The sequence below is a fragment of the Panthera onca genome, chromosome A3, assembly GCF_046562875.1.
Source record: "Panthera onca isolate mPanOnc1 chromosome A3, mPanOnc1 haplotype 2, whole genome shotgun sequence".
NCBI classification, from domain to species: domain Eukaryota; kingdom Metazoa; phylum Chordata; class Mammalia; order Carnivora; family Felidae; genus Panthera; species Panthera onca.
In genome coordinates this window covers 101,796,879-101,813,885 of record NC_138341.1, presented here as the reverse complement: position 1 = coordinate 101,813,885, position 17,007 = coordinate 101,796,879, and the positions used below count along the sequence as shown (strand labels likewise).

At 38.5% G+C, this 17,007-nt stretch overlaps 1 protein-coding gene across 1 annotated transcript in view; it reads left to right on the top strand.

The window, feature by feature from the left end:
• SPTLC3 (serine palmitoyltransferase long chain base subunit 3) overlaps positions 1–17,007 on the top strand; it is a 130,515-nt gene that overhangs the window by 19,337 nt on the left and 94,171 nt on the right. The window contains exon 2 of the mRNA XM_060611913.2: positions 10,429–10,614. Within this exon, the coding sequence (XP_060467896.1) occupies positions 10,429–10,614 (186 nt within the window). The remainder of the gene's footprint in view (positions 1–10,428; positions 10,615–17,007) is intronic.

The window sequence follows — 17,007 nt, the reverse complement described above, 5'->3', positions numbered from 1 at the left end:
TCCTAGTTAAATTATGTCAAATTGACTTTAGAGCCTCCTCTCCAGCTGTCATCCCAGGTTAGATATGGGGATCCTCCAAGTTTTTCTGTGTTGTGTTCCTCCTGCAGTTCTGATAAACAGGCATCCCAGTGAAGGCACACCTTTCTTTCACTGCTATCTGAAACAGAAAGTCTAGGTTACCTTGCCATAGAAGGATCATTCAATTCCAGTAGGTGCCATATATCTCATCTCTAAGTAGGTAACACATGAGGTCCAGCCAGAGGTCTGTGCAAGATTCTATTCCTCTCATTTCCACCCACCAGCAAATGCCCATGCTAGTCCTCCTATCCCAGAAGGCCTTCCTCTCCTCTCCCAGCTTAGTGCTCTCGGTCTTAGTGCTCTCGGTCTCTCTTTCTTTTGCTCTCTCTCTCATTTCACTCATCTCTACAGCAGATATTCACTGGGCACTCTGCTAGGGACTCTTTACACCCCTCCAAACAATCCTCCCTTTTCTTTGAGCCCTTCATTTCCCAATCTGGGTGTACCTTCTGGAAGCCTATGGCTGTCTTCATGAGCTGCCCTGACTGACAGGCTACCTTCTCAGGTGGTGAAAGAGAAAAGCCAAGACAATGGAAAACAAACTTAACCTCACAAGAACGGAACTTGTTCATTGCTAGAAAAAAGGATTGGAGTAGTTAATATATAAAAATCTTATCCCCTGAAAAAGTTCCATGTTTATAATCTTGTCTCTCTGACTTCTGTGGTCACTGAAGCCTAAATCAGGTAACATCCTTTTTCCCATCATGTACTGCCTAACATACAGAGATGCTCAATAAATCAAGAATTGAATCTTTGACTCAGTGAATTTTCTGGCATAAGCTTCCCCAGATTTAAATTTGAATTTTAGTCAGTCCAGATGGGTCCTGATACACACGTTTCCTCAGGGGGTGACTCAGTTCTTAGACTTCTTTCAAATACATCTAAGCAAGGGTTGGAAACAACAACAACAACAACAAAATTTAAAAGAATTCCTATAGTATAAGACTAGATGTCATAATAAATGAGCCACCAATTCTCAATGACATAACCTAATAGAAGTTTATTTCTCATTTGTAGTAAGTCTAATTGATAGTGATATGAAACTGGAGGAGGAGGAGGTTGTGAGGACTCTGCCCACGTAGTTATTCAGAGAACCAGGCTAACAAAAGTTCTGCAATCTTCAATATGTGGCTTCAGGGTCACTTTGGCTATCACCATTCAGAGGGCAGTAGGGGAAAGAGAAAGACCATGGACCATGAGATAGACTTTTTTATGGGCCAAGCATGGAAGTGGCCATTTCACATTGGCCATCACTCAGTCACATGGGGGTGGGATATGAGAAATGTAGCCCAGCTGGGAGGAAGAGGAAAGAGAAATGGGTTTGGTGAACAGCCAGCCTTTGCCACACTGGACAAACAACGGGGTTAAAATATTTGAAATATTTGAAAGACCTGAGTGCAAGATAATGAAAGCTATTGTTTTTGCAAGTGATCCTTTATTTTCTGTCCTTTTATTAAATGACTTCTCTTTTAAAAATATTATTGTAATATGATGGAGTGAGTATAATGAGTGTTATGCAGTGAGTACATCGATGCTGGATCTTTTTACAAAGTGAAGCAGCCAGAGCTGGGACTCAAACTTTGGACAAAGGGTATATATGTATGTGGAGTGGAGATAAGGGAGAGTGGCAGCAGAGAGCAAGTAGGGAAAAGAGTAAGAACTGAAGAAATCACAGGAAAGTGGCCTCATGAGAAAAGATTTGGAGGGGATAAAAATCAAGCTGTGAATGAAAGTTTAATGTTGCTGAAGCAAATCAGAGAACTTGAGGCAGGTCATTTCTCTGCTAAGACACTTAGCTTCATGCTAGAAACCACCACTTCCCAGAGAGAGTTTTTGTCATGGCTTAGGTAGATTTGCATGAAAGGCAAAAAATTACATTTGATATATGTGCTGCATTTCCTAAAGTTAAATGGTTTTTCACTTCATTATTTTGATATCATTCAATAAGCTGATTCAATCAGCGAGTTTTAGTCAGCACCTACCATGGGAAGCTGTGTGCTAGCAATAGGGAAGAACATTGAAGGATGAGAAAGATGGCTCTTATATTCTAACTTTTATAGACTATCAATACCTAAGAGACACAGAGGTATGTAGCCTTTCCAAAACCCTTTTTGTTAATGGCCATCTCTAGGGAGCACTTTGGAAATACTGCTATAAATGGACTTTATAGCTAAGTTACCTAAGCCGGTGAAAATTTGAAGAGTCAGGATGGAATAAGGAGACCATCCAGGGGGTGATTGCAGTGGTCCAGGAGAAAGGTTGATGAGCATCTCCCCTGATGCTTTCAGTTCTATATTGGGGATCTTTCTCTCTATCCATTCTTACTGCCCTTATCCTTTCTGCATTCATCTTTCAAGCCCTTGGCCAACTGTGTTCTCATTCATGAAGCCTCTCCTACCTCTTCCAGCCAGGGTTAGATACATCTTTCTCTCAGTTCCCACAGTACCCTGAAAATCTCCCTGTGTTAACATCTGTCAGCCTGTAGTCTATCTGTGGGCACATCCGGTCTCCTGGCAGAGTATTTGGTAACACGGGCACTTAATAAGGCTTGGTTTAGTGTTGAAATAGGAGAAAACAACAATAACAAAATCTTTTAGGTAGACTGGATGCTTGATGAGTTTTAAGACTGTATAAAAATAATTTTAACCTAAGTTGTCATATGTTAGTGTATCTCAGTGGTCTGAATAATTTTTGTTGATTGAGCAACTCAGTTTCTTTAACTCTAGCCACCCTCCTGGAATACCCTAGATAAGAGGTTTCCACTTGGCTCTATCATGTAGAACATCTTAATCTAGGGGTTGCCAGTAGTTAATGATTAATTATACCTGGTGTCTTAAAAATCAGAAATAAAATTATTAGTAAGGTGCTTACTCCCAAATTGAACATGACTATCTACATATAGAATCAAATGGCATACTCTAAGCAGAAGTGTCTCACTTATTTGTAATGAGATGTTAGGACATAGACTAAACTGGGACATATGAGTTTTATAAAGCATCTCTAAACATTTTTAATCTACCAAACACATAATATAAGGCTGTGGTTAATGTACTCATTTCTTGATATACCCAAACAACTTTCAGGTATAAAGCACTTTCCAAACAAGGTAGAATTGTGTACTCTCATCATTTCTGTATCATTCTGCTTTCATGAGCTTTGGGGCTATATCATTCATATAATTGACATTCCAAAGTATTTTGGAAATAAATACTTGGAGTATTTGGAGAAATAAATGGCAACTTTGGAATTAATAAGACACTCAAATATTTTAAAGTAAAAGTAAAAGGATTCTACTGAAGAAGGAACTGCCTTAAATTTTACTACCTTAGAGATGAGAATTTTTTTTAAAAAAGAATATATATATATATATATATATATATATGTATATATATATATATATATGTATATATATATATATATATATATATATATACACACACACACATACATACACACACACACACACACACACACACACACACACACACTAGCAGTAAGCAAATATTTCTTCATCTGCTGTATGTCCTTAAGACCATTTCCAGGTACTTTAAATGGTTGCATTTTTATAATTTTTATGAGTTATGCTTGTTTTACTGCTAAAACAGATTATGGAAGCTCTTCACAGCACCACTGTGGAAATAGTCTCGCCTTCCATAAATTTTTAACCATTTCCCACATTTGAGTACAACATCATCTCTAGAATTATCTCTTATTCCATATCATTCACAGCAGTTCTGTTTCTCTGCTCAAAACTTAGCTATTACAATGTAGGTAGACACTCATTCCTAAAAATGCAGTATCCTTGGAAGTTTGTGTTCTACCCAGGAGACCTCGCAGGACTATCTACCCAACTCTCATAATGTGGGAAATTCTGCATACATCCTGTTTTAAAAAAGAAGATGGCCCTCTTCTTTATCTCCGGTGCTAGAAGTTCCCTTCAGCATTTTGCCATCCCAGACTGTCTTATTCCCAAACTTCCTACCCTCCTAGTGACCAAAACCTGACAGCTCCTTCATTCTCATCTTGGTTTTTCTTTCCATGGACCAACACAGCAGTATAATGGAATGTGCCAAATTCCATGGACTGCCTCAGTCTGAAAACAAAAGCTCGCTTCTGAGTAGGTGCTTAATCTACAGAATTAACTTGATTCCAGATTTGCTCATCCCTTTTTATCCCACTCTAAGGACCTAGAGCAAAACAAAAGCCTGCAGCGTGTTTTTTTTTTCTTTCTTTCCAAAATTCTGAGGAGGTTGCATAGGGGATGCTACTGAGACCCTCAGTGTCATTCTGGTCAAGATAGTCACATGTGCTCTTCTGCCCATCCCCCTCAGGGGCCCTGTTCTGAGAATTATACTATCTCTTCCCTTTATCTCCAGTTATCCTTAATCTATTGGGTAATTTCTTAAATTCCTAAATATTCTGTTTCTTTATTCCCAAAGAAGTAGCTCCCCTTACTATTAGTACTCAATGCCACCACTTCCTGTCTGTCCCACCCCTTCACCAGCACACCACATATGCAATGGTCTTCCTCAGCTCCAGTGTCCCAACTCCCCTCTTCTCCTCCCCTTGAACCTCCCACATTTGCTGTCTCCTGGAAGATTCTCCTCTGCCCATTTCTCCCTGTGTAGAAGTACTGGCCAGGGCTCTATGCATATTCTTTCCCTTTTTTCCTAAATTTTTTAGTCTAACAGTTTCATCTCTCTTCTCTATTCAGATTTCATGAAAATCGTTAACATTTCATGAGTACTTACTCTGCGGCAGGTACTTTGCATATATTATCTCATTTAATTTTCAAAACAACTTCATTAGCTCCATTGTACACTTGGGGAATTTGAGGACAAGAGAAATTAAGGAACTTGAACAAGGTCATCCAGTCAGCAAATGAAAGTACCAGGATTTGAACCCTGGCAGTCTCATGGCTGTCCAAGGGCTGTCCACCATTAAGCTCTTCAAGACTGGGCTCAAATTCCACCTCTTTCAGGAAGCCATCCCTGATTCCCCCTGTATGATATGGTCCCTCCATTTGTGGCATCTTTATGACATTTACTTTTTGTTTTATGTTGTGGTCGTTTTTGTTCACTCCCCTTCCCGTCCTCACCTCACCTCCCACATACACCATAACATTAACAATTCTGGGAGAAAGTGACTGTATTTATTGAGTTCATATTCCCTCTGATGTTAACCTAGAACTGTCTACAATAGGCAGCCAACAAAAGACCTGCTACTTTGAATGGAAGACTAGTCATCTGTAAAAGTGGATCCTCCCAGCATGCCCCAACACCCTGTTTATTTCTAGATGTGACAGGAATTCAGGGTGAACAAACCTCAGGGTGTCACAATGTCCCAAATGAGCAGGTGCTCTGGGCCAGGTGGCTCAGGATCTATTTCTTTTCAAGGCTATGAAGGAAAAGTTAGAACAGAGAAGTAAAGCACATTACAGATTACCATGCTGTGTCAGTATTTGGCCAGCAAATTTATTAAGCAATATTTTAATGCTTCATTTACTTTGAAAAGATAAAATCTCATATTTCAGAATAACTATCCAACCCCAGATTGAGAAATCTTTCCCAAGAGCTATGATGGACTTCAATTTTAAATAAAGGGATATAGTAAATGAGTTGCTTTCCATCTGTTTAGACCTATATATTTCCATGTAACTTTGTTCTCCATCAAGATATCTCATTTTCTCCCTGCCAAATAAAATTACATTAAATTAAATTAAAATAAATAAATCAAGTTATATGAGAGAAAATAAAGTTGATATTGGTTGGAGCTGATGGGCATTGTTGAAAATTTCTTCTTTATGTTATAACTTTCTTCCAGAACAAATCACAGGGGCAAAATAATAGTTACACAAGCTCAGGCTGTGCACCCAACTGAGAGTGTTATTTGCATCTAGGTAGACCGTTGTGTGCACTGCAGGTTTGCATCAGAGCCAATGTAAGCAGAAAGTTCCCATGGATTTCAGGGAAAATGTGTTGCTTGATTTGGCCACATGTGGAGCTCATAAATGGATATAGGGCCAGGAAAGTAAAAAGGGAGAATCTTCTGCTGATCTTCACAGGATGGCCTGGAAGTTTATCTCTTTACATGGGGTTACATAATTTAGCCATCTTTGAAATCAACCAAAGTGGTTAATTTGTGAGCAGACTAAATCAGTTTTCTGGAAGTCACCTGTATTTGGCCCCTTTTACTCACCCTTCTTTCCCTATGGTCCCCAATTTTGTCTCAGACCTACTGTTCTTCTCTCTTTATAATTAGTCCTTTATCACATTCACCTTCAATCATGGCTTAAATTGTACCTCATAGTAGTTGACTCTGTCTCAGCCAGGGCCTCTCTCTTTCCCTGCATCTCTAACTGCCTGTCAAACAGTCCCACTTCTGAGAACCATAACCACCTCCAACTCAGCATTGTCTTCCCCCATAAGCAGCACCCCTTTCTAATTCCCTCTGTCTTCTTATCAACAATACCATAATGCTCCTTGCAGATACTTTTCATTTTCCTCTTCCTCGACCTTGTACCAACAAGTCACAAAAGTTTATCAACTCCTCCTCATGAGGATCTCAGTCCCTTTTTCTGGACTCTGACAAATCCAGGAAGAAAGGAAGCTAATTGTGTGTCCCAATGATGTGGAAGGAACGAGGAGATGGTTCCTAACTGAGTCAGGAGGTCATTTGAAACGCAGGAGACAGATGCAGTCCAAAGGTCAAACACAGAATAGAGCCAGGGAAAGGAGCCAAAGACTGGCACTACAGTAGTAAGATCAGCTATCCACCAGACCTACAGGACTGCTGTGAGGACATAGTGAGAAGGAGGTCAAGAAATCAGGAGCCAGGGACCTGGTCTGTTTTGTTCATCTTTGTATCCCCAGAACATAGCATATAGTCAGCTCACAGTTGGCACCCACTGAATACTCTATAATCCCAAATATAGGACATTGATTATAACCTCTCATTCAAGACCTCATATTAAGCAATGCTATCTCACTGTCATTATTTGAGACCACCAGGTAATGTTTAGGGAAGACATGTGAGACAAGAGCAACATCCATCCATGTTAGTTTTGGGTATCTAGAAAAGTAACCTGATATAATGGATAAATAAGGAGGCAAGGAATAATATCTCATGGAGTTTTGATGTAACAATTTAAGTGTTCAATGTCATTATAAAAAGATTTTTTAAATTGCTTTAAAAACAAGTTATGTGGAGATAAATATTCATCTACAGATACATTTATTATTATGATTATTATTATTATTACTATTTGAGAGAGAGAGAGGGAGAGAGAGAGAGAGAGAGCACACACGAGTGGGGGAGAGGAGCAGACAGAGAGAGAGAGAGAATCTCAAGCAGGTTCCATGCTCAGCACAGAGCCTGACATGGGGCCCAGCCCCACAACCTGAGCCGAAATCAAGAGTCGAATGCTCAACCAACTGAGCTACCCAGGGGCCCCTACAGGTAGATTTTTTTGATTGTCATATATTTTGTGGCTTGGGATAAAACTTCCAGTGACTAAGTCACATAGAGATCCTATAACATTGCAGCTCAAGCAACATAGAGGAAAGGAAGGTGACATGTTCTAGAAAACTGTGTTGATGGAATCAAACAGTGCTGGTAGTAACAACAGAGATTATGAGAGTAGCAAAAAGAATGTTTCCAATTAACATGATGTCATATAATGCATCATTTAAATATATATGTGTAAATTAAATTAATGCATTAAATATTAGTAGGCATTAGACAATTTCCTGTAAGTCACTAAAAGTTATATATTCCAAGTAGTTAAATCAGTCCTCATTGAGAAATGCAGAATCTGTGCATTGCATTATATTTGTTGAATGAAAGAATGAATGAATGTATAAATATTTATTAAAGACTAAAATTTAATTAAACATTATCCTTAGGAATAATTTACTCACTAATCCAATGAGCCAATATTGATTATGCTACTATATGCGAATCAACTAAGCAGGAATGAGAATGGTTTGGTACTAAAAGTGACTTTCCACTGGAATGTTGACACCTAATATAAAGAAATACTTCCTATAACTTTCTGTTATAAAAAATTTCAAACACACACACAAGTTAAAAAATAACAAACATTCATATAACCTCTACCTAACTCAATAGTTATTAACATTTTCCCCAAATTGCTTCATATGTATTTAATTTGGAAAGAAATTACAGGTGTCATAACATTTCATTCCCCTAATACTTCAGCATACACTATAAAGTTTAAAACATTTCCCCACATAACTATAACACTACTGTCACTCCTAACAAAATTAACAATAACTCCTTAATAAGATACATACCCAGGCCACATTTGGACTTACACAGTTGTTCAAATTATGTATTTTTAACCAGGCTTTTACAACAACAAGAAAATAGGATCCAATGAAAGAACACACACAGCATTGGGTTGTGTCTCTTAAAGTCCCCTCCACCACAGACCCTTTTTTTCCCCTTTTTTCTTCTTTTCTCCAGCTTTTTGAGGTATAACTGACAAATAAAAACTGTATATACAATGTTATTTGATACATGTAGACACTGTGAAATTATTACCACAGTCAAGCTTATTAATATATCCATCACCTCACCTAGTTACCATTTTTTGTGTGTGGTGAAACACTTTAGATACACTGATTAAATTTCAAATATACTATACAGTATTAACTGTGGTAACCATGCTGCACATTAGATCCCAGAACTTATCCACCTCGTAACTGAAGATTTGTGTACTTTGGCCAACATCTCACCCTTTCCCCTACTTCCTGCCCCTTGCAACCACCATTCTACTCTCTGCCTCTGTGAGTTCAGTTCTTTTAGATTCCACATATAAATGAGATTGTGCGGTATTTGTCTTTCTATGTCTGGCTTATTTCATTTAGCATGATGTCATCCAGGTTTATCTATATTGTTGCAAATGGCAGGATTTCCTCCTTTCTGTGGCTAAATAGTATTCCACAGTACTCTATATTCTTTATCCATTCATCTATCTACAGACACTTAGATTGTTTCTGTGTCTTGGTTCTCATGAATAATGATGGAATGGACTTGGAGGTGCAGATACCTCTTCAAGACACTGATTTCATTTCCTATGGATATATACCCAGAAGTGGGATTGCTGGATCATGTGATAGTTCTATTTTTAAAATTTTTTTGAGGAACCTCCATATGGGTTGCATGTTTTCATATTGGTTGTACCAATTTACATTCCCACCAACAGTGTACAAGTGTTGCCTTTTCTCCACATCCTCACAAACGATTATTATCTTTTATCTTTTTGAGAGTACCCAGACCCTAATAGGTGTGAGGTGTCTTACTGTAGTCTTCATTTGCGTCCCCCTGATTAGTGATGTTAAGCACTTTTCATATACTTGTTGGCCATTTGTATATCTTCTTTGGGAAAATGTCTATTCAGGTCCTTTGCTCATTTCTTTTAAGTTTATTTATTTGGAAAGACAGAGAGCAGCATGAGTGGGGGAATGGCAGAGAGAGAGGGAGAAAGAGAATCCTAAGCAGTCTCCATGCTGTCAGCACACGGAGCCCCACACAGACCTCGATCTCATGAACCGCGAGATCATGACCTGAGCTGAAATCAAGAGTCGGATGCTTAACCGACTGAGCCACCTGGGCACCCCTCCTTTGGCACCCCATTTTTAAACATGGTTTATAAGAATTTTTTAGTTGTATGAGTTCCTTATCTATTTTGGATATAACCCCTTATCATATATATGGTTTGCAAATTTTTTTCTCCCATTCCATCGGTTGCCTTTTCATTTTGTTGATAATTTCCTTTGCTGTGCACATTGTGGATTATCTTATTGTTTCCTCATGAAGTCATATACCACATTCCCTTATCCTGATCCTGATATTTCTTGTGAAATTAATATTAGATATAAACATTTGACTAAACTCAGGTTAAATGTATCATTAGAGTATTGAGTATTACATTATGATAAGAGCACAGATGCTCTTGTTCCAACATTGGTGATGTAATTTGATCACCTGGTCAAGGTAGTAACCTCAGATTTGTGATTAGGGGGTAACCTACGGGGTGATACTTTGGCATCTTGCAAAAACCATATTCCTCATTAACTTTTCACCTAATGGATTTAGCATCTGTTGAGAATTTTTCCCTGAATCAATTATTTTATTAGGGGGTTGTAAAATAAAATGTAACTTTCTGATTACCCTCTTTAATGATCAATTCCACTTTTCTCTAAGCACTTTTTATGATCTTAAACATGTCCTTTGAAATTTAAAAGTTTGAAAGTCCAAAATTTTAAGTATTATATTTTATTGCAATAGAAGAGAACTAACCTTCTATTTTCTTTTGTGTTTTAGCAAAATGGGAAACCACATTTTTACGATAAGCCAATTGTTGAATCCTTTGAGGAAGCACCTCTTCATGTTATGGTTTTCACTTACTTGGGATATGGACTTGGAACCCTATTTGGCTATTTCAGAGACTTTCTGAGGAACTGCGGAATAGAAAAGTGCAATGCAGCTGTAGAACGAGAAGAACAAAAAGTATGTATGTGTACGTGCTTGGATCTTTGTCAATGCATATTCTTCTATTAAATGTTCTCAGAAGTGGTGATACGTGTATAGATCTTAAAAAGAGTGATGCTCTCAGAAACCATTTGGGTAAATTCTATTCATCTCCACCCCATAAACCCCATACCCTATGTGTTGGATTTTTTTTTTTTTAAGTATTTTATTGAGCAACTAACTACTATTCACCAGATACTGAACTAAGGGTTTTCTCAGACATTATTGCATTTAATTTTTATAACAATCCCATGAGATAGGTATTATAAGACAATTTTTTTAAGTTTATTTATTTTTGAAGGAGAGAGAAGCAGAGTGTGAGTGGGGGAGGGGCAGAGAGAGAGGGAGACACAGAATCCGAAGCAGGGTCCAGGTTCTGAGCTGTCAGCACAGAGCCCCACACAGGGCTTGAACTCACAGACTGGGAGATCATGACCTGAGCTGAAGTCAGATGCTTAACCGACTGAGCCACACAGGTGCTCCTAAAATACCATTTTAAAGAAATGAAAAAATCAAAATATAAGAGCAAAGGCATTTGGATAGGACTGTATGCTGGTCTTCTTGTTGCAAGATGAGTATTATTTATGTTTTGTTCTAGAATAGAAAAGTGTGCCTGAGTGAAATATGAAACTGTAATTTCATTATAGTCAAAGTTTGTCAACTTTAATACCATCTGACATTTTGGATTGGATAATTCTTTGGTGGGAGAGGCTGCCTTTGCATCGTAGGATTTTTAAAAGCATCCCTGGCCTCTATTCATATCAGTGAATTAGCATTCTACCACACACTTTTTTTTTAATATGAAATTTATTGTCAAAATGGTTTCCATACAACACCCAGTGCTCCAACCACACACTTTGACAATCCAACATGCATGCAAACATTGCCAAATGCATCGTGAAGTGCAAAAACACCCCAATTTAGAACCCAATCTAGATACTTTTGATAGTTAGCCCACAAAAGTCTACAGAGCTATCAGGACAACATGGAAAATATTCAGTTATCTGTAGCCTGAATCTTCCTAACATGTTTTCTAAATCGATTCAAGTGATTTATGATGCCCTGAATTCCTTTTTTCTAAAAATTGCTTTGAAATACTATGATGATTATGGGCATAGATCATTCCACATGATGGAGACTTAAACACAGCCAAGTAAAGAACATAGGGAAAGAAACCATGGTGTGAAAGAGGTAAGAGAAAGCATTGTACATTCAAGAAACTGAGGAATTCCAATGACTGGACTATTGTAAGTGACAGTGGGAGTATGTGGGGAGAAAGATTGTTTGAGAGGCAAGTAGAGACCACACTATAATGGGTTTCTATAAGCCAAAGATATTTATTATAAGAACAATGGGTAGGCATTGAAAGAATTCAGGCAGAGGAATGCAGATTTGCAGATTAGAAAGACCATGCTCACTGGCCTAAGAAGAACGGATTGCAGGAGGACAGCACAGACCAAAAAAACCAGTTAAGAGGCTGATGCAGAAATCCAGCTTAAAAACAAACAAACAAAAAAGCTAGATGAGACTTTGGGGTAAGACCAGGGTAGTAGTTATAATAGGAGTGGTAGTAAGAGATAAGACCAAGAGATGTTAAAGAAGATGGAGTCAGGGATGATTGGCTTGACCTGGGGAATTAGGGAAATGGACAAATCAAAGAAAGGTTTATGCCTTAGACAGCTGGGCAGAAAGAAGGCTGTGGAATTCATTGAAATGGGGAATAGAGAAGAAAGATCCAATTGGAGGGGAAAGGGGCCAATTTTTTTTTGAGAGGTTGAGAACTGGCAGATAGATATAAAAGTCTAGACCCTCAGAGAAAAGTCTCATATGGATATTGTGGATACTGTGGGATCTTTAGAATATCTTGAGCATATCAACATCAAAGCCATAGAAGTAGATGAAATCTCCCAAGGAAGGTCTATGGAGAAAAAAGAGGAAGGAAGAGAAGAGAATGAAGAACTTTAGAGAATTTAGTAGATGTAAGAGATAAAATTCCAATTCAAGACTAGAAGCAAAGTGACAATTTCAAAAACCTTATAATATTTTAGGAAAGAGATATTTATGCTTAAACTGGGGAAGAGGTAGATGGAATGAAGAAAAGGGAATTATAGAGATATTTAGGAAGTAGAATCAACAAGTCTTGGCGGCTGCAAGTATAGAAAATAAGATAAAGGGAAGAAACTAGGGTAATCTCAAATTTCTACTTTGGTCAGAAACGAGAATAGTAGTGGCACACCCATCACAATGGAAAGGTTTTATGTTGGCAAAAAGATGTCCACAGATACAGTTTTGAGGATGTACAGGTTCTTAAGTGGCAAAGAATATAGAAACAGTAAAATCTAGTAGGAGCTGATGATGAAATGGGAGACTGAAATGAGAAAGCAGATTCCACTTGGCCATTCTCCCAAGGATCCCCACAGCCCCTCCCTGACACCAGCTGTCTGTTCTAGAAGCTCTTATCACCAATCTGCCTGCTCCCTAGGTGTAGGTAACTGGTGCACAATAAATTAGCACATTTCAGAATATTTACTAGGACAGAGAGTGAGTCAAATGTAAATTTCTCAGGTGTGGCATCCCTTGGCAGGCTTAGGCTTCAGCTCTGCCATCTATTTTCTGACCTGTGCCAATATTTTTGCTCTATCAACCCATCAGGGCTAGTCAGTTTGGTTTTTCTAAAGAATTTCTTACATTTCAAGCAGAACATATTTTTATATATATGCAAACTGGTTCTTGGGGAAGCAGACTCTGAGATGGAGAGTTGAGGGCAGAATGGTTTTTATGGAGTGATCTTGGAAGTAACACCTGTACACCTGCAAGGGAGCAAGATACAGGAGCAAGATAAGGCAGGTGAATTGTGATGCAGTCCCAGACAAGGCCTCAGTGGATCCCACAGGGAGCCCTGGAGATGAGAGGGTGCTTCCTCACTGAGGGAAGGGTGTGGAGTCTCCAAGGAAGATAGATGGGAGCTAACCACCATAGAAGGATGTGATCCTGAGCCAGGCAGCTTCCTTCAGCAAGCTGCCAGCCTCCAACACTTCTGGCATTGGGGGAAGGGGTGCCTGGTCCTGAACAATGGGATACACTGAGCACAAGCAGCCTGTATTGCAGCACCAGTCACTATGGCTGCAAGAACTGCTCCAACCTCCTCCCAGGAGGGAGACAGTGCATCACATAAATCAGTGCCTTGCATTTCTTTACAAAATAAATGATTTCCCACCTGTTTGACCTCTGTGAGGTAGAGAGCATCAGCCAATTGACTCATCTTGGTGGATATACCTTTCACATGGCACACTTTTTATTATGTGTTGTTTTATTATGTGTTTTATTATGTGTTTAGACATTTATAGCCTTCCAGAGTAACAATGGCTGCAGTAGCTATATTCTTTTTGATGGGACTTGGTCACTAGAAACCCTAACTTCAGGCTGACCTTTATCCTTTTAATATTTCCCCCAGCCCTGTACTTCTGACAGTACTCTTGCTTTATGTTAATAAGCTACCTGAGGCACATCTTAAAGTCTCTTGCTGGAAACAGGCTGTTTTCCAGTGACTCCTGGTTCTTCTAGCAGACATGAGCAATATATTCCATTCTGGCCAGTGAGAGTGCAGAATAAGTTGTCCCATAAGAACAACCAACCAAGAACAAAATGACACTAAGGAAAAGTGTATCCGTGAGGTGGTGGTAGAGAATAGTAATTATGTTTTCCAGAAAGATCATAAGCAGCTGTCTGATTACTGATTACACTCTTTTACTCCATGTGAGTTCTTTTTTTTAAATGTTTATTTATTTTGAGAGAGAGAGCAGAGAGGGGCAGAGAGAGAGAGAGAGGGAGAGAGAGAGTCCCAAGCAGGCTCCACACTGTGAGCACAGAGCCCGATGTGAGGCTCGATCACCATGAATTGTGAGATCATGACCTGAGCTAAAATCGAGAGTCAGACACTTAAGGGGACTGAGCCACCCAGGTGCCCCTCTATGTGCATTCTTTTTATTTGTTTTATCTTTAATAAAAGTTGTAAAAATTTAAGGTGTACAACATGATATTTTGATTAAAATATACATAACAAAATGATTGCCACAGTCAAGCTAATTGACATGTTCATCCCCTCATTTCTTTCTTTTTTTAATCAAATACAAGAATTCATTAATTCAATTTTCCTATCTTCTCTCTCACTGGGATGACTCCTCTCAGACCAAACCATCCTTTCAACTAAAGTGATGTCCCAAATTAGAATCTTTTTGTGTTCTTCTTCTTTTTGATTTCTAGCTCTAACACTCCAAAACATGAGGCTCTGATAATTCACTTATCTAGATCACTTCATTACTGATTCACTTAATACAAAATAAGTGAAAAGAATACAAAAATAAAAATCTTCCTCCAGAAGAGCAGTAAAAAAGATCATAGGCCCAAGGCACCTGCACTTCTGACAGATTCCACTAACGATCAGAATACAGTGGCAAGGAAAAGGACCATACAGACAGGTACAAGGTTTAAATATTCTTGCATAAGTTCTCCTTTTAACTCTTAATTTTGGGGACACATTGACTTTTTTAAACCAAAGACCACTTCAGCAGTGAATTATAATTTATTAAAGACCTCTGGATAAATCACTTTCTCAATGATGCAACAACTTAACTTTGCAAAATCTAGAAGAGGATGTCAGCAAATAAACCCAAATGAATGTCAAGCAACATCAGAGACTTGAAAAACCTCAAGCACAGCCCCATTTATCATTCCTTATGTTTCAATAACTGGTTCAGCAAGACCCACTCCATATGGCACTAGCCTGTTGTAAAACATTTCAGTGCAATTTCATGTTCACACTGGATCCAGAGAGTCCCCAGTGCCCCTACAAGTAAATCCCAGACATTTCTGGCCCATCCCCAGAGATTTTTACTCCCACATGAAACAGAGTGTTCAGCAAGTTGTAACTGTAAAGAATTTTAAGACGAATCTCAAAATGTTCGCATAAATTAAAAATTTCCCTTTTGCATCCTGATAGGATAGCAGGATTCCCCCAGAGAGACTTCCTTCTGAATAATTTGAACGATGGGTTCCATTAAGGTCACTGAGTATGAGTTTTGTCCAAAGCACACACACAGATGGCCCAAGCTCTGGTCTTCCTGTTTGGACCTGGGTGAGTCCAAACTCAGAGAGCTTTCATTGGGGTTTCCCTGGGAACATAACATATTAACCAGCAGCTTGTGAGATGGTAATATTAGACCAGTGGTTCTTGGCCTAGGATGCACATTGGAATCACCTGAGAAGTTTTAAAAGCCTCTAATACCTGGGCTTTGCCTGCAAATATTCTGATTGAATTGACCTGTGGTGCACCCTTAGTGGGGTTCATAAAAGCTTCCCACATGATTCCCAGGTATAGCCAAAGTTAGAAACCAGTGTTTTAGAACAATGCTTCTCAGACTTTCCTGGGCATACAAATGGTCACTCCCTCACTTCCTTGATTTAAATATTGCTAAGAAATCAATAGCTTTAAATGCAGCAGAAATTGCTGGCCAGTGAAACCCCCAATATCCCCAAATAGGCTTGGTTTCAAATACCTTCTGACTGCTTCTAAAAAGCAAATGCGCCCTGCAAGGGATGAATATTTTCCACAATTTCTCCTAGCAGGGAAGCATGTACCATAGGTTGTAACAGCTCCAAAATGATAGTTCTAGAAATATTTTGTGAAATAAGACCATCAGTAAAATCAGATCACAGCCCCCATACAGTGAATACTCAGGTCAACATTTATCCAAACAAATACATATATATATACTTATGTGTACACACACACACACACACACACACACACACACATTACACACACAACATAATATCATTTAAATGTTAGTTAAATCATTTGTTTAGTTCTTTTACAATATAGGCCTCTCTGCTTCCCTTTGCAAGAAGGAATCTACAAATAGTAGGCAGGCAGAGTTAATTGATTTTGATAAGGTAGAGCTTTGCTATCTATACCAATTAATACTAAGCCAATGTGTCACATGGGTGAATTATGACAAGCCCTAATGAAGAGTCTCCTCTCAAACTTGTGTCTTTTTTTCCTTGCCTTTTTACTATGGAAATAATGAGCAAAAGCAATCTCTTTTTGCATTCTTCCTGTCTTTTTCATGCATGTAATTACACACAAAGGTTCATTTGCACTTACTCTGTCCTTTCGTAAATGGGATAAATGGGATCATATCATACACATTGTTGTGTGACTTACTTTTTCTCACCTAACTCTTATCTGGAGATCTTTACATGCCAGTACAAGGTTACCTCATTCCTTTTAATACTTGCATGATGGTATTGCATAATGTGGATATATGATTATATTCCTTTTTTATTATTTTATTATTTCAAACAATTCTTCGA